At 37.2% G+C, this 24,558-nt stretch overlaps 1 protein-coding gene across 8 annotated transcripts in view; it reads left to right on the forward strand.

Moving 5' to 3' along the window:
- Window positions 1-24,558, forward strand: part of UTRN (utrophin) — a 337,069-nt gene that overhangs the window by 189,895 nt on the left and 122,616 nt on the right. The window contains exon 1 of one of the 8 annotated variants that reach the window (XM_064413620.1): window positions 22,989-23,114. The exons of the other annotated variants lie outside the window; for them this stretch is intronic. Coding sequence (XP_064269690.1) covers window positions 23,061-23,114 — 54 coding nt within the window. The 5' untranslated portion in view covers window positions 22,989-23,060. Of the gene's footprint in view, window positions 1-22,988; window positions 23,115-24,558 lie in introns of those variants that run through there. 8 annotated transcript variants of the gene reach the window in all.

Raw genomic sequence — 24,558 nt, forward strand, 5'->3', positions numbered from 1 at the left:
CCAACACATATTTATTAAAGACAGCAAAACTAAAATGTACCGTAAAGAGTTGCAGTGCTTTCTAAGGTGATTAAAATGGAATATGAAAGACTGTGCCAGAAAAAATAGTCCTAATTACACATGAACAGTAATTGGTTCTTAATTGGCTACACTTCAAAAAAGGATCTTCAGGGTAATTCTGTGTTTGAGTTTAGTGTTTTAGACACAGAATATTCTAAACAAAAACAAGCAAAGACAGTTTCAGGAATTGAAAGTAATTAATAGTTTCTAATAAAAGAAAAGAGAGCAGAATGAAAGCATTATTTATACTTCTGCATGCCCTTGGTAAATGGTGTTCCTGAACACTATGATTTTTGGATTTGCCTATCCTCAGAAGTTCAGTATGGTGCAGTACAGTTCAACTACAAAAGATACTGAAAAAGTAAGGAGGGCAAATGGATGTCCTGGAAGGCTTAGATTGGGATGAAAGTAAGTAAATTATGATTCTTGGTATGGAAAGCAATGGGCCCATACTCATCTCATTGAAGTCTTTGAAGAGCACCCACATAAACTCTTTGAAGAGCAGGGAGAAGATGAAGAGGGAAGGATTGCTTCCTTATGTCTCCTGACATGAGAATTAGGAGGTATTTAATGAGTCACTAAGTTATGAAATAAAAGGAAATACCTTGTCATATGACAGATAATTAAATTAGAGAATTATTTCTGAGAGAGGGTGTAGTGGCCAGATGTAAAAATGAACTTAGAGTGTTTGGACAAAATCATGGCAAAGAAAAAGTAGCTCATCAGGGTTATTAAACATGATGTTTAGATTGTGTCTGATTCATTAAGTCCTCTGGCTTAGTGATAATTGAAGACAAGGAGAGTGTGTCAAGGGTGGGATTCCTGCTTTTGTATGGTGTTGTACTCTTTAGTCTGACCTCTTGCAGTTGCTTTCAGGTTACATTCATGACTGTGTATCCTGTTCTTTGTCTTAAACCAGAAGGGAATCCATTCACCTGTTCTGCCTTTATTTAAAAGCAAAAGTCAAGTGTAGATTCCTTCCTTGCAAAGAAGCTGAAGACCTTTTTGGGTTTCACATTGTTTGTATTAAGTACTTTTATTTGATAGAACAGCACTATTGTCAATTGTCCTGTTTTGATCCTCTGAAATGCAAGCGATGGTTTTCATTCAAAACTATATTCTGTCTTGGAATAGTAATTGGTCAAGTTGAAGTCTTTTAATGTTTGGGATTTTTTTTTTTTGCTGTACTTTAGGCTAGGGAGTGATTTTTGTCCTCTGCAGATAAAAGGTATTTTGATTGACATCAGTGAGCCAACCGCTGAGAAACAGTTTGTGACAGAAGAAGAGGAGAAAAGGATTTGCAAGGATCTAGACATGCTTTTCCAGGTTAGGTGTATGAAATGCTGGCACAGGCTCACAGAGATAAATGAATTGTTCACTTGCTAGAACTGCTCCGTTTGTTCCTTACACACTGGCTTATACTCTAAAGTTAAAGAGAAAAGCTAACAAAAACTGTTCAAACTCACTCAGTTGTTTGCTTTAGCTTGAGTGTTTATTTCTATCTCCTTCTGTCCCCTCTGCACCATATCAAGCAAAGAAATTTCTAAGCCCTCAATTGCTAGGTGGAAGTCAGCCTGGTGTCTGTACATCTCAGAGGACTACTCAGCACAGAAGGGAGGGAGAAAGTGTGGATGCATGCGTGTACCGATATTTTCAGTTAATCCCTTCCTAATTGGGTTACTGCTGAGCTCAGTACTGCCAACACCATTCAAGTTTCCGAACATTTTTACTTTTCCTCTGGGAGCTTGTTATTAGAGGTGGTAATCTCTCTTCTTTTTTGTATTTAAAAAGTGTTTAAAAAATTGTATCCTAAAAGCCCTTGAAACAGACAACTATTAAGCTTTTATCTTTGATTCGTGGGTTTTGAATCTTTAGCAGTACTTGACATTTGCAACCTGATAGAATAACCTCTTCCACTGAATTCCTGGAAATCAAAACTGAAATTGTGGCTGGTAGAAAGGGTATTTAAGGTTCAGTTCTGAAAGTGTCTGAGGCAGGCAGTGCTCTCTTATGCATGATTCAGCGTTACAAAGATTGCATTCCCTATCCTCCGTGTTTTCAGTAGGATATCTACTTCTTTGATAAAGGCAAAGTGTTGATTACCTGCATGGTAATTTTGTAGCTGTTGTTTTCTTTGTGGTTCAGACCCAGGACTCACTTTTAATGAGCAAATTTTTTTCTGATAATTGTCCCATTACAATTCACTGAATGGAGAATGTAGATTTTCAAGCTCCTCATTTTTCTAAATGACAGCAGTTTAGTATTTGGCTAAGATACTGCTTAGGAAAGGAATAATGCAAATTAAGGAGATAATCTAAACAGAAAATTTCCCCTGGCAAGTGTTCGCATGTAAATGAAAACAAAGTCAGTTTTGTTTTGCCTTTCTGATGAAATGCAGCAACAGTTTTAATGTTTCCTCAGCTGTAGGACAGAGTCTGCATCACAAAAATTTGCCAAATTATGAAACTTGCCGAAACTTCTGAAACTAAATAATAATATTTTATTGAGTTTTGTTCCTATTTTGTTGAGATTTGAGCTACTAAGGAAATAATTCTACTGAGGATTATTTATAATCCTGTATAGTAGAGGATTTCTTTGTGCTTGATCAAATAGCTTCTTGGTCAAATGGTATCACTTTTCTTTAACAGTTTTCTTGGTTGTTTGTTCCTATCACTCCCATCAGAAAATTGTGCTAGAATCTTGTTATTGTGATGTGTCTCTCCCTTGTCTCTCCTATGTGGTTAATGGAAAGGAGCAAGCTCCATGAGAGGATAATTCATATTCAGTCTTTAGAAAGAGAACTTAATTGTTCTGAGTTGCCCTTGGAAAGATGAAATAAATGGTGACTGGTTCAGGTTTTCAGTGTAAATCTTCTTGTTCTAGCCCAAACATATTTAAAGCTATTCTGTAAAACTAGTTTCTGTTTGAGGTCATGACACATCTATGATGTAATAAATGCATTTTTCAGCCTCACTCTGTTTGTGGGGGGGGGTGTGTTAAACTAATGTTTTTGAAGCGTACAAAATGTCACAGACTCAAAACAGCACAAAGCACTTGTCTGACACTGATGGCACCACATTGATCAGGAAACATCCTGATCCATCCATACATGATGCACTAAGGATAGTGTTTGAAATTTGCAAGCCTCCTATTGGCACTTTGGGGATTCCAAGGATTAAGAAGATTTCATAATCAAAATGTGTGGCTGTAATAATGCACTAATGTCAACTCCTTGTGTATGTATGTAATGATCTAAAATAAGACAATTTTTTTTTCATAGAAAGTAACTTGTAGGAGAAGCAGCAACAATAGAAACTTTATATTTAATACATAGAGCATGTATTACGTAAATGGACAAAAACATGAACAGTTTAAATATTCTGATTTAGCTGCATGCTCACATTTGGAAGGTGAGTGCTGGGCATGGTACACTGTGAGTAGGTTATTAGCTTCAGAAAATACGATTGCATTCCAAACAGTGCTTGTTTTGTGGAATAATCTTCTAAAGCAGAGAATTTTTTGTATGTATCACTGGTAGTGAAGACTGTATTTTATATTCTAAACCAGGTCTTTTTAAAAAAATATTATTCATAAGCTCATGCATGGCATTTCCTCAGTGACAAGGAACAATTGTTTCTATTCACTTTTTGCAGATTTTTTGAAAATGCATTAAGAGCATTCAAAATACTATTTTTTTTACCTTCTCATCTGCAATGGGAACTTTGTTTTGCCACTGTTGTCATTTGTTCTGCCTCTTGACTTTGCTCAATGCCTGGTATGACTGTCTGGGCTGCCTTTGCAGATGCTTGTTCCTCCCCTCTACAATCTCACATTAGCAATAATATTTTTCTCTCTTGATTGACAAACTCCTTGTAACTCCAAATGGCATTCCCTCAATGATATGTAGGAATGCAAAATATTCACTCTTAACCATTCAGTTATGCTTTGATTGTTGGCAACCTTTTCACAGTGGAAACCACTCAATAGGGTCATTCAACTCCTTCCAAATATTAGCTTTTCTGCTCTCCTCCATCCTTTACTGAGGGCAGCAGAAGGGAAGGAAAAATTGTCTGCAGTGGGGGGGTTTTGTTCCTGGGCTGGCAGTGCCCCTGGTGTGAAAGTACCCAAGTGCTGGGGGCATGGAAGTGGCCAAAACAGTTCAGCTCTGGGCATGTTAAGTTTAATGATGTTCAAAATAAAGAGGGAGGCTATTTTTTTTAAGCTGCTGTAATTAATATTGTTCCTCCTGAGACAGAACCCACAGCTGTTTCTTTGATGGTGCTTTGTGTTGTTTTGAGTTTGATTGAAAATGCTTATTTCAGCAAGCATCTAATATGTGCAGAGTATACCTGAGCTTGTCTTGCTGCAGTGAATCACCTTTGTAGATGTTGTTGTAAATTCATCCATTTCTTAAAAATGCTGATACATGATCAGTTGATTTGACAGTAGGCTTATGGCATAGGTAAATTCACTGTTTCTTGCCAGGCTATATAGCAAAATTTTTCAGTAATAAATGCAGTAAAAAAACCATACTGGAGAAGGAAGATATTTTTTCTTTGTGTCTTCAATCATTTGTATAATTCATTTTTATAACCTCCTGCAGCAGAATAACTTGGTTTATAATGCTTTGCAGTGTAACATTTTGTAAAGGCTTGAATTTTCTTTAAATTTTAACCCAGTAGAAAAGAATAAAAAACCTACTTCGTCCACCACTTCTTGCTTTTTCTCTCTTTTCCCCTTCTTTGCCCTTTGTCTCTAATCCATAGAGATGCACGCTGACTATTTCTACTGCTTCATAGTTTTTAGCATCTTTCTTTTGCGTTACTTTGGTTTTGCTTCTCTCTGTCTTTTACTTGTTAGGGTACACTACTGGTACCTCAGGAAATAGCTTGTTGGTATGTGAAAAGGATGGTTTCCTCTCCACCTGTGACACACAGGTCCCTGAGACATCAGTGCCCCATGTAGCCCAGCTTTCATGGCAGTAGTTTTCTTGTAGCATGTAGCAGCGAGAAAGATTCCGATGTCTAAGGCTGCTGAATATCTCAAATCTGCAGCAATCAAAAAAGTAGCCAAATATCTTTGTTATATTGTGATTGGAGGAGTAACCTGCCTGTCTAAACTCCTTTGAAAAATTGGTTGCTTTCTTACATGAGTAATGCCTTCTCATTGTTTCAGTGCTGCAGGATTTCTTTCCTTAATTCCCAACTGGAGCTGGTGGCTGAGGCCTTGGGCTCCTGCCATCTGGTAATTTTCCTTTCCCATTGTGGCTGCTCCTTAAATGTCAGTTCACACTGCTTTTTCTGAATATAAGTGGAACAAGATCCTCCAGAAATAGTTTTCATTTAGTGATCCCAGGCCCTTGGCATGAACTCAGCTGCATCTTCTTATTAATTGATCTCACTTCATCTCCATTGTCTTGCTCCCATCAACTCTTAAGGGCTGAAGCTTTTCGGTTCTCTCTTAGCCTGTATTTGCCACATGGCATTGCAAGGGATCACTGTGGGTGTGTTCAGTGCACTCTTCCCAGTTTCTGTCTAATCAAGCTGTACATCATTAGTTTTTAAAGAGGCATTTGTATTCCAGTCAGAGGTCTGTAAAGTTCCTCAAATTCTGCAGGGTCTGTCTCACAGGGTCATTCATCACTGTGGCTAAGCAAGGAAAAGGACAGCCAAGCAAACTCTGCTTGGTGGACATTGCACATAACAATCATGTGGGGCAGTTGTCGCTTTGAAAAAGCTTAAGCAGTAGCTGGTAAAGGAGACAGATGCTTCTCATTTCATCAGTAAATCAGAGCTTAAGTGCACTAATTTGTATAGGCCTTTCAGTTATCTCTATGTCCTTCTGTCAATATCCATTCTTTTGTCAGGAGAGCACACTTCCTGAACTTTCTCTCACTTGCTTCATCCTCAAATTAAGCTCAGATTTCACGTGCTGCTTGGCCTACAGTATCTTCACTGTGCTAAAAAGAGGAAAAATGTGCCCATTGCTCAAAGAGATTAGAAAACACCCTCCAGTTTGTATAAATATTTTCTTTTTTTTTTTTCAATTGTAATGCATTTTAGAGATGAGTATTTTCCAATATTCACTTCCAAAAAAGTAGGAGTAATAAATGAAAGACTGCAGGAAAAACCTACAAAAACCTTAAAAACTCCCATAAAGTTGAAACCAGCTCTGGTAAGTACATTGGCAATAACAATGCTGTTTGCATGCTAGAGTGGATGTCAAATATAACTTTTTCCTTAAAATACCTATACATTTCTTCTCCCTAAAAGACACATTTTTGTGTTGTTTTAGAACTTTGAATGCCCATGTGTTCAGTTAATACTTCAAGATGGGAAATAAATATTTGAAAAGCAAGTCAAATACAGCATCTGGCATGGCTTTAAGGATTTTTATTCCAATAAATTTTGATAGACTAATACAGTTACTTAATTATAGTTGTGTTTACTGTATTTGAAATAATCTTTATTTAATTAGGTTTAATGTTTCTTATACTATTCCAGTAATTTTTCACTCTAGAGAATTTCTACAGAGATTTCCAGTAAGAACTTCCTTCATGCAGTGTGTCTGGTAGCTTCTGTTTACTCAGAGGGGAGTGTTTACAGGAGGCTGCTGTAAGTGATCAGTGTAAAAAGAGCATTTTTTACATCTCTACTGGGATTCACCCATCATTTGTGCTTTCTGATAGAACAAGTCAGCCTTTATCCTTCCTTCTCTGTTGGAAATGATGGGAATTAATAGTTTCTTCAGACATTTCTATAATATGAAGTGAATGGAATTGGATTGGGTATGTTTTGGTAATTACAGTATTGAAAGGAAAATTTTGCATATCTCAGAAAGAGAAAATTTAAACTGTGTTATAAGGTGTAGTTAAAATTTGATCCAAAACAGGTTTATTTGATTCAAAACAGGTTTTTTTGATCTGAGTGCACAAATAAGGGCACCTAAGACAAGTGTGGTGACACTCTGGAGGAAAAAGGAGATGAATAAATGTAATATACTTTAATTTCAGTTGGTTTTAGCATCCATAATGTATACTTTATATTGATTTTCAAGCAGATTTTTTTTATCAATAAGATAAAATGGGGAGCTTCTATTAAAAAGTTGTGGTCTTCCAGTATTCAGCATGTTACTGGCATGAGCCCTATAGGTGCAGGTACTCCTATATGATTTATTAAGTCTGTGAATTACTTAAAAAAGTGTCATTAAAAGGTGCTATGGAGAGAGAGAACATTGTGAAACCTGCTGCAAGTAATTTGGAAGGCACAATTTGTATTCTTTCATTTCTTCCTTTCATTTATTATGAAATCTTAGCACTTCCAAATGGAAGTGCTACATTTGCCAAAAATAGAAAAGCAGTTGTTTAAAAGAGGCTGCAGAGAAGGGAAGACTCTTTTCCCAATTTAAATATATGAAAAAAATATTAAAAAACAACCCTTACTCATTTGAAGTGTGAGTTCAACAGCAGTTCCGGAGGCTCCTGCTTCTGTACTGGTATAAGACGATAACTCAGTAGAAATTCTAAATAAGTAGAAAATCATGAAAATTATACCAAGACAATGTAGGTTACAAAAAACCCCACACCTGTATGACATGATTAACTGCAATACAGTTTTAAAGTTTTGGATGTCACAGTTGTGTAACCTTTTTAGGTTAGGAGTGTCCTCTATATTTGGGGTTTATGAACTAAAGTATCAAGGAACTCACAGCAATGAATTGTGTATACAAAATGCATCTTCCCTGCAAGTGTAATTACATTTCAGTAAGACCAATAAAGATCTCTTGTGACTGTACTAAAATGTCTCCAAATATAGTAATAATTGTTTGTGTTTTTAAACAAATGCAAATAATGTGGAGATGTTCAAAGTAAGAGATTCTTATACTGCCAAGTGTAGATTTCAGTGACTACTTGTGTCATCCACTGATGCTGCTCCATGTCAGTACATGCCACTTTTCATTGATTGCTAGTGTTCCTTAAAGGATATCCTATTTCTCTTCAGAGAGTAGAAGGCAGTTATGATGCAGCTGATCGCAGACAGTTTCTGCATCATAGATTTGATTATTTAATTTTCCAAAATGAGCATAAATACTTCTTAGGGACATAGGAGCTTTAAAAATTAAAAGTTCAATTCTTAGCTCCTGTGGCAAAATGATATTATATTTTTTTTTTCATTATCTGTCTGGAAAACTGCACTGTTTTCACTTTTAATTTTTAAGTAAGTTTCATTGAACAATGTAGAATAATTGAAAATACTTTAAAAATATTTAAGCTATGATCTGGTTAGGCTGTTATTATCAGCAGAATTAATGTCAGCTAAAATAAGGTACCTTTAAGCAGAGATGTGAATAATGAAAACAGTACTCAGAAAGCTTCAGGGGTGATTGAAAGGATTTTGCATAAACAAGATGGTAATTTAACCTCCAATAAGTTTTTCAGATGTAGCATTTGAAATATATGAAGGACTTTGTAAGAGGTATCCCTTTAATCCTCTTCAGAATCTGTATATTGTTACAATAGACTGAAAGTGTGTGTCTTATTTTAAAATAGCAATAATTACTTGATATTTTGCGTAGTCAAATGTATTGCATATAACTGAATCCTGAAAACTTGTGCTGGTTCACATGTCAAACAATATTGTCATTGGTTTCTGCCTTCAATTCACTGCAGAAATTTTCTAGATTGATATACTTGTCAAGAAGAATTAGCTTTTCCACTTGAAATGCTGAAAGTCAATCAGTCAAGTTAGCCTGCAGATGATGCCCAGCAGAGGTGGTTGGGTCACTCTTGTTATGGAGATAGAAGCTATCAATGATTTTGTTTGTCTGCTGAAGGTCTGCCAGCTGAGTTTTGGTGCTTTATTTTCTAACTGATGGTGGATCTGATCTGTATTTCCAGTCCTTGTGTTCTGTACTCATCTTTGATACCTTAAAACCACAAAGGGTTTGGGGGATTCAGTGTAGATTTCTTTTAGTCATTAATTTGTAGTATCTCAGTTCTTGTAATGAAGCCTTAAAGGAGAATTTTCTTCTTACATTTGTTTCAACGACTTTTTCCACAGAACCTCCATTTCTATTAAAGCTGCCATGCTGTATTTTAGGTAAATCTGTTAAAGATGAAGAATAGTGTTGGTGAATTTTTGGAGTTTCTGGGTATTTTTTGGTGCTTCTAATCATGTTTCATACCTTGCTATGCATGGGCTTTCATTTAGAAAGCAGGACCATTTTTGCACATATTTTGTGCATTTTTGAAGGATTTTCTTTTGCTGTTGCTTTTGTTCTTATGGAGCTTTTTGGAAGTGGGTATTTTGAGAGCCGTTAAAATAAAAGTTGAAAAAAAAAGTCTTAGTGGCCTTTTAAACAAGGCCAGGTGCTTATCTAGGCATTCAGAACATCAGCAGATGGTAACATGAGGAGCACTGACTGAGGTTTATGCAGCATGGGTGTGATGTTTGGATGCTTTATTTTGATTGTTCCAGAACAGCTGCATATCAGCATAACTATCATTTCTGTCCTGGAAAAAAAGAAAGCAACAGTGAAAAGGGTCATGTGCCTTCAGTAGGTATTGACATTTAGCAAAATTAACAGTCAATGCAATGTCATGCAATACTTGCTAAAGTAAATTAAATGCAAGAGGAAATAGCTAAAAGCTCTTTAAATATTCTGCTTTCTGGGGGTCAGGGCACTAAATTTTTGTTTAATTTTTTTTCCAGAATGTCATTGTTGAAATAGATAAAATTTAATTACATTGGGTTTTTATTTTTTAGGTTTTGCTGGTCTCTTCCTTTGTTCTTGATATTACAAAAATCTTTTGGACTAATTTTGCTTTCTTTAGTAAGTGTTCTGCCATAACAGCAGGCTCTTCAGACATACTGAAAACATTGCAAATAAACCCAAATTGGGTATCTGAGCATTCATTAGCATGTTATTCCCTAATCTCCTGACTTAATAAAAGTAGCAATTAATAGTAATTCTTCTATCCACAGATGCCATAGTACATGTTTTTCAGGCATTATTGCTTTCTAACATAAAGGCTGCTATAAGCAGTGTGTTTCTTTTCCTGACAACTTAAAGTGCTTTTTTTATTATTGCTACCTGAGCTCTTCTGAGATCAGTACAGTGTTTCTCCACTTTTTTTTTTCTTTTGAGAGATATTGAGGCAACAGCTAAAATGGACATAAAATTCTCTGAAGCCACCTACCATTCCTAAATGCGCTTAATGTGCTTCGTGAAATAATGATGGCCCTTTTTTTCTTCTTTTTTTCCTGGTTCTCCTTCTTTCCCTTCAGAAGTTTCACTAATACTGTTGTAGTAATTAAAAACAAATACAAATTGAGTTTAGGTATGAGTACGTGTCTTGCCATTTTCTGAAAGCAGAAAGAAAACTTACATTGAGATAACCAAAAAAGTTACTTGGAAAAAAGTACTAAGGTGGTGGTGGGGAAATTATTTTTATTTAGTAAATGTAGCCCCTTTATGATGCAATGACCCATGCAGATTTGCTAATAATCCCCATGCTTAGACTCAGAGGAAATGCAACTGTCAATTTCCAAATTTTTTTTGCAGCAACTGTTTTAAGCAAATATCAGTACTAGTGTATCATTGTATAAAACTTGAGGTACCAGATTTTATTGAAAAGGTGATTGCAAGTCTGTAAGAGCCTGAAATAACAAAGGTAATCGTTATTCTCCCTTTATTTGGGGTATGGCTTCCTGATTCTTGTCTGCATGAAATAGGAAGGTTACACCCACACTTTGTGCAAGGCCACTCTGTCGACTTTTCCAAAACTGGAAGAATTTCATAGCAGCTTCTGAAGCCAAAATTATTTTTGTGTGGTGATAATGAGAGTCTCTATCCAGAGAAGATGTATTTGCTTTGTACACTACCCAGGCATGGATGTCAGCTTAAATTGACTAGTGAGTTCTTTTGGACTTGGGAGATGCCTATGGCATATCACTTAGGAGAAAGGTGTTTGCTGCTTTAGTACGTAACAACTGTCTCGATAAAGAGAAGTCCTGTTGGGACCCTGTAATGTAACTGGAGTACTGGCTGAAGTGGAGATGACTCATGGAGAAAGTCCTGTGGATACAGGTCAAGAAGTGAAAAAAAATCAGTGTCGAAAACCAGGTGAAAGAAATCTTGTGTCGAGGCTGCATATGAGCTGGAATATGAGGCTGGAATATGAGCTGAACTTCCATTAAGACTAAGGGGAGCCATGTGGAAGTTTACCTGGAGAAAAATTTATTGGGAGCCATGCATCACCGGGTTCACTGCTCACAGTTCACCTTTGCTTCAAATGAGTTGGTCTGCAGGTTAAATGAAACTTCATAAATTCCTTTTTTGGCAGAATTAAGAGCCCATTGACTCTGTCAGAGCATGGAATTTTAAACCTAATGTTTAGACCACTTCCTACACTTTCAGTGAAAGATAATTGTGTTGTTGCAGATGACATTGTAGAATAGAGTTTAATGAAGGAGAAGAACTGTCCGAGCTCAGCTTTCCTTTCTCCTTTTCCCTCTGCTCAAGGTGATTTTAAATGCCTTTTTGAGTACACTGTGTGATGGACAAAGCAGCAATTATTCTTTGCCAAATTTATGGTTACTTGATTATTTACATCAGCTGAAAAAGGCCAAAATCGATGGGAGTTCTTTTGTGCTTACAGTGGAACTTCATTTTATCCCTGTCAGAGACCTAATTTGCCTCAGCAACTTCTATTGTTAAAGTAGGGCAGAGACTCTTTCCCTGAAGACCTTAGGCCAAATTGCTAATGCTGCTCTCCTCTCTGCTGTTCTAGACAGGCAGTAAACAGTCACAGAAAGAAAACTAACTTTAAAAATTCACTACTTGTCAGTGTCTTTTGTTATTTCCAGGTCCTCTGTAAGATAGCTCCATCTCTGCACAAGTGTTAAGAGTTTTAAATTCATTGTCCCTCTTGAGTCCCTGTACTGAGAAATACCTGGTTTTTGTATTTCCATCACTGATCTTTTCTGCTACTTGGTAAATGTCTGATATACATTTTAAACATTATAGGCAAAAGGGTTGTCTTTATAGGCAAAGATGTTCTGCTGTTATTGAGGAAGCTGTTGTATATGTTTTTTCATTAATGTACACAAAAACTGCAGTTCACCAGCTGTCAGCATATAATGTAGCTGAATGAAAGCGTAGAATGTAGCATATAATTAAAGAGTATTTGTGATCATGTCTGACAGCGTGGCCTAGGTACTGCTTTAAGTTATATTTAAAAACGGCTGACCACAGTGCTACCTACTTTTTCTATGTAGCAGGGTTTGAACTACCCCGTTGTAGTAATTTCAGTAGGACCTCAATAAGAGCTCAGAACTACTTCATTCAGTTTCAAATTCGTGTGTTCCTTAATGCGGGGTGGCCAAAGACACCACATGGCTTACTTCTCAGGGAAGAGTGAGTTCAGAAAACATGGCTTCTATCAAGCGCTGGAGGAAAATGCACAAAGTTGTTACAGGTGAGAGATTCCTTTAGCAGGTGTTAAGTTGCAGTAGTAACAGTTGAGATTTCTTTGTTTTTGGAAGTGTCTGACAGAATAAAAAGAAGAATTTGTCATTTACTGTGACTTCTTGGAGGTATAGAATACTATTCTTTGATGGGCTTCATTTCCTTGCAGGCAAGCTTTCACTCATGTTTGCTTTAGCTTTAGTTGTATAAATACTAAGCTTTGCTGAGAAGCATATTGCCTTTAAGGTTCTACAGTCTCAAGGGTTGCTGCAAGTACTTGGCATCACTGACAGATGAGCCAGTTGTTTTTTAACAAATCTGCTCTTTTACAAATCTGTTTAACCCTTGCATGCCCTCTTACAATGTATGAATGAAAAGCACAGAGGGAAGAGGAAAACAATGTATGCACAATTGTGGATGTTTTTTATTCCTTGGTAGCTATTGAGATGTCTCAGGGTAGTTTCAGAGTTGGTCTGTGATGACAGTACCAATAGGAAGTGCCAGTGACCTGAAGAAGCCATTCCTGGCTGGTATCTCGGGATAGCCCTCGTTTGCTCTTCAAGGAAACAATGGCTAAGAGTGAAAGGGCATAGGTTTCATCCTGCAGTAGTATACAGTCAATTTGAGGGATTTTTTTGCTGCTGTTCTTCTTAAAGTAGCTCTAGAATAATAATATAGCTCAATGTATTGAAGAAGTCACATTTAACAGAGTGTTTTTGCAACACAAGCAACATGTGATAAAGAAGTGTCTTAGAGAGAGGCAGCTTGCACATTTGCTTGTGCCTTTCTGCCCTGAAGTTTTTATAGCTTGCTTTTACTAAATATACCAAAGACACAGGACTTTTTAGCTGAATAGGCTCTAGATGGGCTTTAAAATTTTATTTTACTTTAATTATTTTTAAAATATATTTTTATTATTTTCTTCTTTCTGTGTTTTTTTAAATTTTGCATATTTGACAGTGAATTATCTTTTGCCATGTTGAACCTTTTTCACATTATCACTAAATAGCTGACAAGCACAAGCTTCTTAAATGGAAAATGTAGCAGCAGAAGGGACCTGTTCTGGGAATATTTATTGCTCTGGACTAGTCAGTTCTTAGCCTTCATCCAGCTGTGTTCCACAGGTGGGGGGAGTGCAGTGCCTCTGCCTTCACAGCTGTTTGATCAGTGTGTTTAAAATGGGTGTGCTCACCTGCCATGCCTTACTAGGGCACTTACTCCTACTCTTCTCTGCTGCTTCTCTGTAGAAAGCCATTTTAGTGATTATTTATTCAACACAGACATGAGTATGCCTTAGGTTTTTCCACCCTCACAACTTATTAGAAATTCTTGTTTTATGTTTTATTGTATGTGTTTCGTCTGTTACTTCTCCACTTGTTGGGACTTTAGGTGTGCAGAAGCACCAAAAGAATTTGATCCTACATGAACTCAACGTGGATGAAGTCCTAATGCACATATAGTGAACTCTTATATTTCTTCAGCAGTATGACTGCCAGGTGTACTTTTTGTCTTTCATACCTAGAGTTAAACAGTTATTATCTGAATCCTCAGGAATTGCTACTCTTTCTCTAAGTTTCCAGTGATACATTTAAAAAAAAACCTCAATATGAATGAATGCAAAGCAGTGGATGTTTTTAAAATTAATTTCCTCGAATTTTCCTTTATGCTGACCAGACTTTTTCAGTGCTAGTCATTTTTTTGTGATGCAAAAATACCAAAAAAACCCAAAGCCTCCTTTCAAGAAGTCACTACCTAATGAAAAGCCAAGAATCGTTGAGTTGCAAATGCTGTAAGGTGATCCTGTGCTCTTGTGTCCTTGTGAAGCTGACTCTAACCTTCATTTTAGGCTTTTGTGTGCAGATCTTCAACTTCCTTCCTGCAGCACAAATTTGGGTGCTTCTCAAAACTAGGTGGAGTCCTTGACTTTAAATGAGAATAAAAGCATTCAATAATTAAATGGAAATGGAGCTTCTGACTAACATTAGGCAATGAAAGCTCTGTCTGAATAAATTTGGAAAACCTATTTGTTTCCTGTATAGTAGCCTGTAATAAAGTGGGGCTAGAGAAGCCTTAGGCAGATTGTATTTACATAAGCTTCTTGTTCAAACCAGAACAAAAGCTGCAGTTATGGATAATGCAGCTTACATTTTATTTCAAGAATAAATATTATATTATCATAATTTCAATTGTAAATGCTCTTTACTTTTGTCAATAGGCCAGTGATAAGATCTCTATGAGAGCTTTCCATTAGCAAAATGACACAGAATGCGTCAAGATTATAAATCTGTGCAGAAATTCAGTTTAGTGCTTAATAACTTAAATCAGATGGGATATTTTGGAAGAAAAGCATGCTTACAGCAGTAGTACTGGGAGCAAGTTTTGAGTCTCTGCATGAGTGTGGGGACAGCCTCCTATCTGCACAGTGTCTGTTCCCTCTGTTTTCTGAGCTTAACTTACCTCGTGCTAAGGGATGACAGTACATAAGCACACAAGAAAGAATTTTTAAATTTTTTTTTGTTAGTTTGACACTTCACTAAGCAAACTCGAATTTGCTACTAGCAATCATGTATAATTGCCTTAAAAGAAACAAGACAGGAGCTGCATGGTGTGATTTTGGGAGGTATGTCTAAATGGTTACCTCTTACTGAGACTTTATCATAGTTTCTTACTCTGGTAAATGCTAGGAATAATTTCACAGACTGAATTTAGGGCAAAAAAATGAGGGAGGTAAGAGACCAAAGCAATCTGTGTGAAGCAAAGACTGTAGGCCAATTATTCAGGCACTGCAGTGAAGAGCACTTCTTGCTGTGGGAGATGCCAGAAAGATCAGCAGGATCGTGTGAAAAACAGCTCTCAACCAGCCTATTACTTAAGAGCACATGGTATTCCCTTGGAAGGCCTTGGATAATGGTTGTTGGAAGCTTTAATGTTAATTAATTTAATATTAAATTAATATAATTTGGCAAGAAAACATACAATGATTGGCTCCCTTGATGCCTTCTGATAAGTCAAGTCTTTTATTTACTGTTCTTGAATTCTAAAGGTCTTCAGAGGAGGGTTGTCCCCTCTTTCTGTGGTGCTTTCTAACTGCCTTGGAAACTTTTTTTTTTATTCAGAAACAAAGGTGTTTTGAAAAAATCTCTGCAATTTCAACTTTAACTTTATTCTTTACCACAGTGTTGCACTATAGTTTTTTGATTTTATCCCACTGATTAAAGTAATATTAATTAGTTTCTGATTGTACATGCATATAAAAATATATGGCTAGAAGAACTGTCATTCCTGCACACAGATGTCTCACGTGTTCCTTACATGTGCTTGAGCTCTAGACAATGAATGTGAGTATGGTTCTTCCCACTTGTGTGGGCTACAAAATAGAATAATTTCATCTTTTAACAGCATTGAGTATTTGTTGACCTTGATTAGAACTTAGACTTTTAGGGCTTTTTATATTACCCATGAAACTTACTGGTTTAATAAGTACTGACTTGTTCAGTAAAAATAAAAAATAAAAATTAGAAACTCATTAAAAACTCTGTTTTCTTCATATGTTCAGTGGAGATACAGGAGTGTAATTTATTCATTTAATTTATCTAACTGAAGATTTGGAGGATCATTACACAGTTAATGAGAAGAGTGAATGCTCTTTCTGCTCTACAACACTTAGACTCTTATCTTAAAACTAGTTTTTAAGGTTTAATTCTGTGGTTTGAAAATTAATTTAGATGAATACAAGGTTATCCTATGATATTAGTCGTAAGGCCTTTAAAGTAAGCCCCTCATCAGATACTCTTCTTTCTCTACTCACAGCAAAAGCTCAGTTTGGTGGTGAAGCATTGTGGGTTTCTGCTTTGATCCAATTTCAACAGCATGAAAAGATGTAAAGTAAGTGTTAGTGGAAGGTCCCCATAGTTCGGGGTCATTGATCATTTTTAGTGAACTTTGAAAACAAACAAAACCTTCACCTTTTTGGTACATTGCAATGGTATACTTTGGTATTTCTTGCTTGATTAGGAAATAGACCTGTGGTTTGATAGAACCTCTTACTAGATGGCCTCTTGCTAAAATGGCAAGAGTAACCTTCGTACCATTCTCTTGTGTGATGTTAAAGTTGACACAGAGGCACATTTCTTGGTAAGGCTTTAAGGATGCTTCATAGACCAGAAGTTGCTTGAAATCATACCAATTACATTACTTTTAACTCCTAAAATGCCTAGCTAATATTCAAATACAGAAAAGTTGATTATTGATAAGCTTATAGCTGAAACATATTTTTATTGCTGTGAATAGAGTTTTCATTGGATAGGGAGATTGCCATTCCCCGTGGCTTTCAAAAAGACCATGAAACCCCCAAATCAACTAGATCCAGGCAATACTTTTCCTTCTGCAAGGTAATGCCACTTAGTTAACTGAGAATATAAGACAAGTTAGGGCACAATATATGGGCAGACTGAGTCAGAAGGTACTTAACCTTGGAGTGTGGCAAAATGATAAATTACACAGGATTACTGAAATGACTCTGAATCCATGTTAGACCCTTGAGTCTAATGCTGTTGCTAAGAATTAAAGTACGAGGAAACTGCAATACATTATTTGAATGAGATTTTAATCCACAGACTCTGAGTTAGTGCTCTGGAATTTAAGATGCTCTATCAATTATTTATTATAAGCTCAAATGAAAATACATTTTTGTGGTCTTTCCACTACTTGGATTGAGTACTTGTCTAAAAACTACTAAATTAATCATCCTTTCATTGATCAGTTTTAGCATCTCAAGAGATGGGTACTCTTTACTAAGTAATAAATATATAAACAAGCTATTATTGTAGAAAATTCTTTTAAAGATGTAGAATATGCATGGATTTAATGAGGCTTTTATTGTGCTGAGTTGTCAGAAAGCTATAAAAATGCTTTCATTACAGTCAAGAATTTTTAAGGCGAACGTCATTTAGGTTGGGCCAAAATACTGGAATTCCCATTTCTCAGACTTGAGAAACTGGATATTTACTCTGGGTGTGGGTTAATGCAGGATTTAGAATCTTTTTTTGGATGTATTGCTTTGGCAGTCTGTTATGTTGTATCACCTCTAGGCAGTCACCCTCTTTTTCGTTTTACCCTTTTAAATAAAAATGTGAATAAATATGTCTAAGATAATGTATTTATTTCATTTTTGCGCAAAGGGAACAGCATTAAAAAGGCTATTTAAGACAAGGTGCCCTGATGCTTTCTGATTTCCAGTGATTATTGCAAGCAAGCACCAGTATCATACACCTGAAGAAGGGAAACAAGGAGGAAAAGCAACTTACTGTTTTAGAAGGAGACTTCCCCAATGAAGTCTTTATAGACAGCTGATAAATAGGAAAATTTTATTTAGTCACCAGTGCTAACTGGAAAGTGACACCTGATGATGAAGTTTCTGCTTGGCATAAAAGCCAGATTTCATCCATACTGTCTGCTGCCTACTTCATTCCATCATTTAGTGTCATTACAATCTCCATGTTCTGGTCAGTCCCATAAATTGAATTTAAATCTCGGTCTCTTATTCAGTAAAGTTTGTACTGTCCTATGCATGAAATAGATGTCATGCTGGTGCTTTTCTTCCATACTTCCCTTTGACATCTAATTTCTTTTTGGAATACTCCAAGTATGAGATACTTCCTTCTGTTTTTTTGAGTATATTTGAAATATTTTGGTTTTAGGGCTGGATTCTTCTGGGAACTTCAAAGAACACAACAGTTTATATTAAAGTCCAAACTGTTATAAAATCGTGCCTGGTTCATAAAGCTTGAAAGCCATGTGTTGTTAAAACAAGAGAGCATAAAAGCCCACCACCAAACCACTCTATCCTCCACAAAACTTTCATAGCAATATAACACTGTCTGTCATCAAGATTATGTCTGGAATTCTACTAAATTTTATTCTTGAGATTTAAAGTATTGTCTCATTTGTTTCAGGGAGGCCAGAGTCTCTCTCTGCTTCAATGCAGAATTCTGTCATTGAATGTGACAGATAGTGCACGTAAACCACTGAATGTGACTGGTTGACTCTTGTAAAAAGTTATATATCTTCCAAAGCAAACCAATACCTTTATTTATAAAGGGGGGGGGGGGGGGGGGGAGGGGAAGAAAAGAAGACAAATCCAATGGTTGCAGTGCCTTGGTCTAAGCTCTAGGAATTTTCATGTAATTCATGATCTGCGTTGCAGTCACCCCTGTAACAGCTACTTAACTGATAATGTTGGCAATCATATTTATGCTCCTTTTGTCTTATCCTGCCTCTTGTAGCTCTTTGTTTGGAATTCTATCTGTCCATTTGTCCTGATGAATTGCTAGTCCTTGGGGTACTATGCTGCTTGAGTGATTTGACTTTTGACAGAGGTTATCAGTGAGCCTCTGCTTAATTGAACCTTTAAGTTGGGTTCCATTGATAATAAGCCTCAGCGTAGAACTGACCTTGCTGCTGCAGTGTGTTAACTTTGTATTGTAAATGCTGACCTGCTGTAGGAAGGGAGAGGGCATCTTCCCCTCCTGGTCTAATCAGATTGACATCAGATATTTTTCAAGGCAGGTGAATATAGCACAGTGCTTTTGAAACGGTGGATTTTTTCTGTTCCTGCCTGGAGCTGCACGTCTTGAGTGAAAACAGGATGTATTGACTTTCTGTAACCACCTATTGACCTCTGTGCCCTTTACATCTGAGTCACACAAGGCAACACTATTCTTTTTATCTTTCTGTTGTCATTACTTGCTGTTGTGAGTCACATAAGATGTATGTATGCCCCTAGTATAAACAGCCTCACATATTTACACTTAAGGTTCTTGCTGCTCTTTGTTTTTTCATTTTTCTTCTAGGAAAAGAAAAAAAAAACCTTTCCCCTTCCTTTAGTTTGCATTCAAAAATCAAGTTGTGTTTAGCATGACAGTTTTCTTGCATATTTTGCACATCATCTCAAGTGTGAAGTAAATTCTTTATTGCATACATATTTAATGTTGTTTCACACAGTAAAGTGTAAGAGACTTTTATCTTTCCTGATATTGGACTTTAGAGGTGTGTATAAGATCATCTCCGAGTTGATCAGGGTTTTGTTTTTTTTTTCAAGTAGAAATGGAGTAACTTTTTTTCTCCTTACCTGGTTTTAATTTCATTGATTTTGTTGGTTCATTTGCAGTATCTTAACATTCAGTTGCATCTGGATTTATACTTGATAAAAGTAGGGGGCTTTCAGTTTATTCTTTGCACTAATAAAGTTTTTGATGTAAAATTCTGCTATTAGTTTTATAATCTCTGTGTTGTGCTTTGCTAAATAATGAGGCTCTTAAGCCTGTATTTGTGGGGTGTGCACAGCAGAACCCACACCTAAAAACAATTTCCAGCAGATGTGATCGTAGTTGTGTCACAGGCTGCTGTCCTTTTCCTACCATGGATAGAAGTGCTTTTCTTTCAATGGCCCTTGCATTTTTCAGGCTGCCATTAATAACATTACCAATGGCTATAAAAGGCTGTTTGCTGGTGGTTTTATTTTTATCCTGTTTTATGGTCTTATTTAAGACACATGAGAAAATGTACCAAACTACTCTAATATAAAAAGTAACAAAAAGCTTCACTTCACCTAATCTTCTGCAGCTGTCCATTGTTTCCAGTGTCTTAAATTCCTAATTGTCACTCTTGGTAGCTACAAGAGTGCTTTGGAAGGATGCTTTGTTACAGCTGGTGATGTGCTTGTTTTCAGCTGTATTTCCACGAGAGCTTAAACTCTCAGAATGTGACTTTCTTTGGCCTCTAGAATTCACATATTTCATCTGTGTAATGACTGTAGTTTCCAGTATAAAATATGCATTTTGTTGCCAATAGTGTATGCAGAACTATTTTAAAAGAAAATTATGATGAAGCTGATCAAGAAAGTTTAAACTTTAGTAGTAATAAGTCACATAAAGCTGTCCTAAAATGTATGTTGTACTTCTGGAGCTTAGGATCTAATATTGTCATATCTCTAGAACTGCTGGCTGTGCAGAGGCTATATTAAATACATGACAATGTAGAGCTCATTTCAGGTACTTTGACTTCTACACATTCAGAATTTCTCACATACTGCAGTGTGCTTTCATGTGAGAAACCAACTGAAAAAAATCATTATTCAGTATAATTTTCGAAGTTTTTTGCTGGAAGACTTGGTCCAACAACATGTATATGCGTAAATATTTGATAACCTTTTATGGAATTATGCAAAATGGTACTCATGCACTTTAGAGGGTGTTTAATTTACATCTAATAGTGCTGAAAGATCTAGAATGTATGATTTTTTTAAATGACAAATTAAAATTGGAAAACAATTTATCTAAGTATGAAGCTTGAGACCAAACCTAAAATTAATGTTGTGTATTTGGATTCAGTCCTGGAGTTATGAAGCCTCATTACAATCCAGCCTGACATCCATCTTTATTTATATGCACTAACATCTCTGAGGTGGATCTAAAGTCTGTTTGTTTCTGGTTTGCAGGGTTTTTTTTTCTCCAAGAGCAGCAGAAAGCCTTTTTGTGCAGGGAAATAGGATCCAAACTTTGTCTTGAGGAGAAGAAATGAAATTCTAAAATAGTGATTCTAGTTATATCTCTTGCGGAATAGTTTTACTTTTTCACTCTAATGTGTAATTTTTCCTTCTGTAAGTAGTTAATTTGGAAGCGAATAGTACGTGAACATGAAAAATAGGCTTTTTGCTTTCAGAAGCAGTGAAATAAATTCAGGCTGTTTAAGCTGATCTGTTATATGGGCTATAAAGCTAGTTTAGTTCTGTCACCTTTGGAAAACTTTCCTGAGTTTATTTTGCAAGCACTTCTGCAGTTTGTGTAATATGCCCACATAAAACATACAGACAGGAGGCAAAGTACAAATAAACCAAGTAAAAATCCTGTTAATGCCAATATTTTTTTTCTCCCCTTCAGAGTTATTTTTGAAATCTCGACTCATAGCAGATATACAAGTATAATCCACTAGCTCAGAAAAACTTTAGAGACAGTTTTGTTATTGGTGAATTCATTGGTACTTCATATGAGGGTTGGGTGAAATAAAATAAAAGTAAAAGCAACATGTGATACCCAATGTGTTCATAGGAGAAATAGTTGTAATGGGTTTTGCAAGTGATGGGTTGCTGGTTTGGTTTTAATTATACATTTACTGACTTGCTGGCAGCTATTACTCAATCTGGTTTTGGTGGTTGAGTAATGTGTGTTTGTGCGGAAGGCATTAATAGCAGCTTAAATAGGCCTTCACATGCACACGGGTTTCCAGTGGGAATCGTTGGAAATGGACTGATTTCCTCACAGCCACCCATGGGGTGTCAGGTTTCCCGCGGGCGAGCAGAGGCTCATATGGAAAACAATCTGGCTTGCTGAGCGTGCCCTCCTGAGCAGCCCCAGCCCGTGGTGGCTTTGTGCAGCACTGGTTGCTTTTACAGCTCCAAAGCTTGCCCAGTGACTGAACAGCCACCTTTCTGTTCCTGGGGAAGGAAAAGTGAGGGCTTTTGGTCTGGGGTTTCTGCAGCCTCAGGGGTGGTGGTGGTTTTCCAGCGGGAGGCCTCCCGGAAGGGGGAGTGTGCTTGGCTTCAGAGCAGCACCAGGGCTGCTGGAAGGGAGGATGCTGATTACAATAATAAACAAATGCTGGGGATAGATTACCACACGGCTGTCAGAGCAGGCGGCACCAAAGGAGGAGATCCCCAGCGAAGGCTTTGGAGGTTGCAGCAGGATCCTTTGCTGGATGGTTTTTTTTTTTTGCTTGCACAAAGGAAGCTACTTTTTAGACGACTTCTAATGGGCCTTGGCTTTTCTGTGGCGCAGCATCTCCTGGGCGAAGTGAAGAGGGCTGGAGGTGCCCGATTACTGCCATAGCAGCACCATCCCATGGTGCTGGCTCTGAGGAAGTTAGAGGAGAGATGGCCTCCCATCTGGTCACACCACCACGTTCCCTAGGATGAAGTGTGCCTCATCCCATTTTAACTTGTCTGAGAAGCTGGTTTTTGATGCTTTCTATAGACAGAAATTTCTCTGGGGATTTTTTTTTTCCCCCCCTTGAATGGAGCAGCATGGAAGGATGTGTTCCTCCTCTCCACTGTCATATACCAGCAGGATATAGCTTCTCTCACTCAGGGTCACTGAGACCAAGAGCTTGAGGCCTGCCAGAAGCACTTGGGTCCTGCAGGCCATTGCTGAGGTGAGCTGGAGGCAGTCCTGGGGAGGTGTGGAGCCAAGGAGATCCCCACAGTGCCATGAGGTCAGGTCAGCCCTGCAAGGAGCAGCACCCAGTGTCAGCGGCTCACCCATGGGTGCCCAGCCCATGGGAAGGACAAGGACATGGAGACTGTGATGATGGCGCTGTGTCAGCTGTTCCCAGGGGAACACAGCCCAGGAGAGGGACACACACTGGAGCACTTGGAGTATTTTGAGACTGTATAGGTGGGAAAAGAAAGAAACTTTTTGAAGGCTATAGACTTGGCTTGGAGGACATACCAAGAAAATGTAGGCTTCGGGAGACGCTTAATGATGATTGGCCTGAACTTCAGCTTACGCGAGTTGCTGACAAAATTTGAAAAGGTATGATAGGCACTTGCACACATGCCTTTGAAAATTACACAGTAAATAAAAAAGGCAGGTTGATGTTTAACTTAGGTTTTCTGTGTTGCTGTTTATGTCCTCATGTGCACTGTGTTTATGGAAATCTAATGTTGCTTGTGTTCCTTGTTTCAGGTCCTACAAGATTACTTTTAGAGCATGTCCTCTGACTGTGGGCATTTTAATTTACTTATTTATTTAATTTTAAGTTCCAAAGGAAATGAAGAGCAGCTTGGGCTTTGCTAAGTCAAGGGTATATGGGGACAGGCTGCCTGTGACCTTGTTCCACTATTGGCATAAAGCAAGTGCTCTGGAGTTTGCTGTTAAATTTAGTTGAAAGTTAATTTAGTTGAATTGGAAGATCTCATGATGGCATTTAAAGGTAGAATTATTTCCAGTGAATATGCAACTTTGCCATTGTTTCATCTATGAATATGCAACTTTCCCATTGTTTCATCTGTACTTCTTTTATTCCAACTAGTTGTTCTTTCTCTCTCCAGGTTGTTTGTTAGCAGTAGTGCTTAGAGGCAGGAGGTTTGGCTTTGAAGTGATTGTGCTGATAAGCAAGAGACATGAGAATGTTAAAGAACAGATTGTTTTCATCTATTTGTCAGCTGTTCTAGTGAAACTTCACTTGCATGTTTGTAACCACTGTTAGATTTGCTTTGTCTTTTTTTTTCACCATATGAACTTCCTGTATCCTGCAAGACCACAATATGTAACAAAATACAAAGTAGTTTATTTATGAATTAAGATAAAACACCTTAAAAATGTGGTCTCACAGTAGGAGAGCAGTTTACAAAGCCTGATTCTTTTTTCTTCTAAACTTTCCTATTTTAAAGTATTAACCAGTGTTCTTCTCCTCAGTAGTTACCATGTTACCAGTTTTGTTTATCAGGGAGAAGTATGCTTGAGACAGTCACTATTCAGGATCCCACCAGCATGACTCTTCAAAAGTAGCTAAGAGTAACAGTAAAAGCATTTGTGATCTGACTTCTTCACTGTATAGGTCACTGGCTCCTCTCTTGCTCCCAGTCTGTCATCTGGCCTTTACTCTTCTCTTGTAGCTGCTGCTGTGGTAGCCTGTAAAGATAAGGGCACGTGCCAGACCCAAGATGCTTCATGACTTCATTAAGAGAGAAATTTTTAACCACTGTTTGTAATATTTCATGAATCATACAAGCCCTGGTATTTGCAAACTCCAAGCCCTCCCCTGTGACTTCGAATGCCAGTGTTTATCTTAAAGAAATTGATCATAGCAATTCTCTCCAGAACTTAAAGGTCTCACAGCTCTGCTGTATTTTTTAGCTTGAAGATTGCTGTGAAGTTTTGTTGTCTACTGTGCTGAAATTTGTAATGCAACATAAAAGGCTACTTTGGTGCTGGAGAAGGTTAATGTTTTATTTGGTAGACTTTGATCAAAAAT

The sequence above is a fragment of the Passer domesticus genome, chromosome 3, assembly GCF_036417665.1.
Source record: "Passer domesticus isolate bPasDom1 chromosome 3, bPasDom1.hap1, whole genome shotgun sequence".
NCBI classification, from domain to species: domain Eukaryota; kingdom Metazoa; phylum Chordata; class Aves; order Passeriformes; family Passeridae; genus Passer; species Passer domesticus.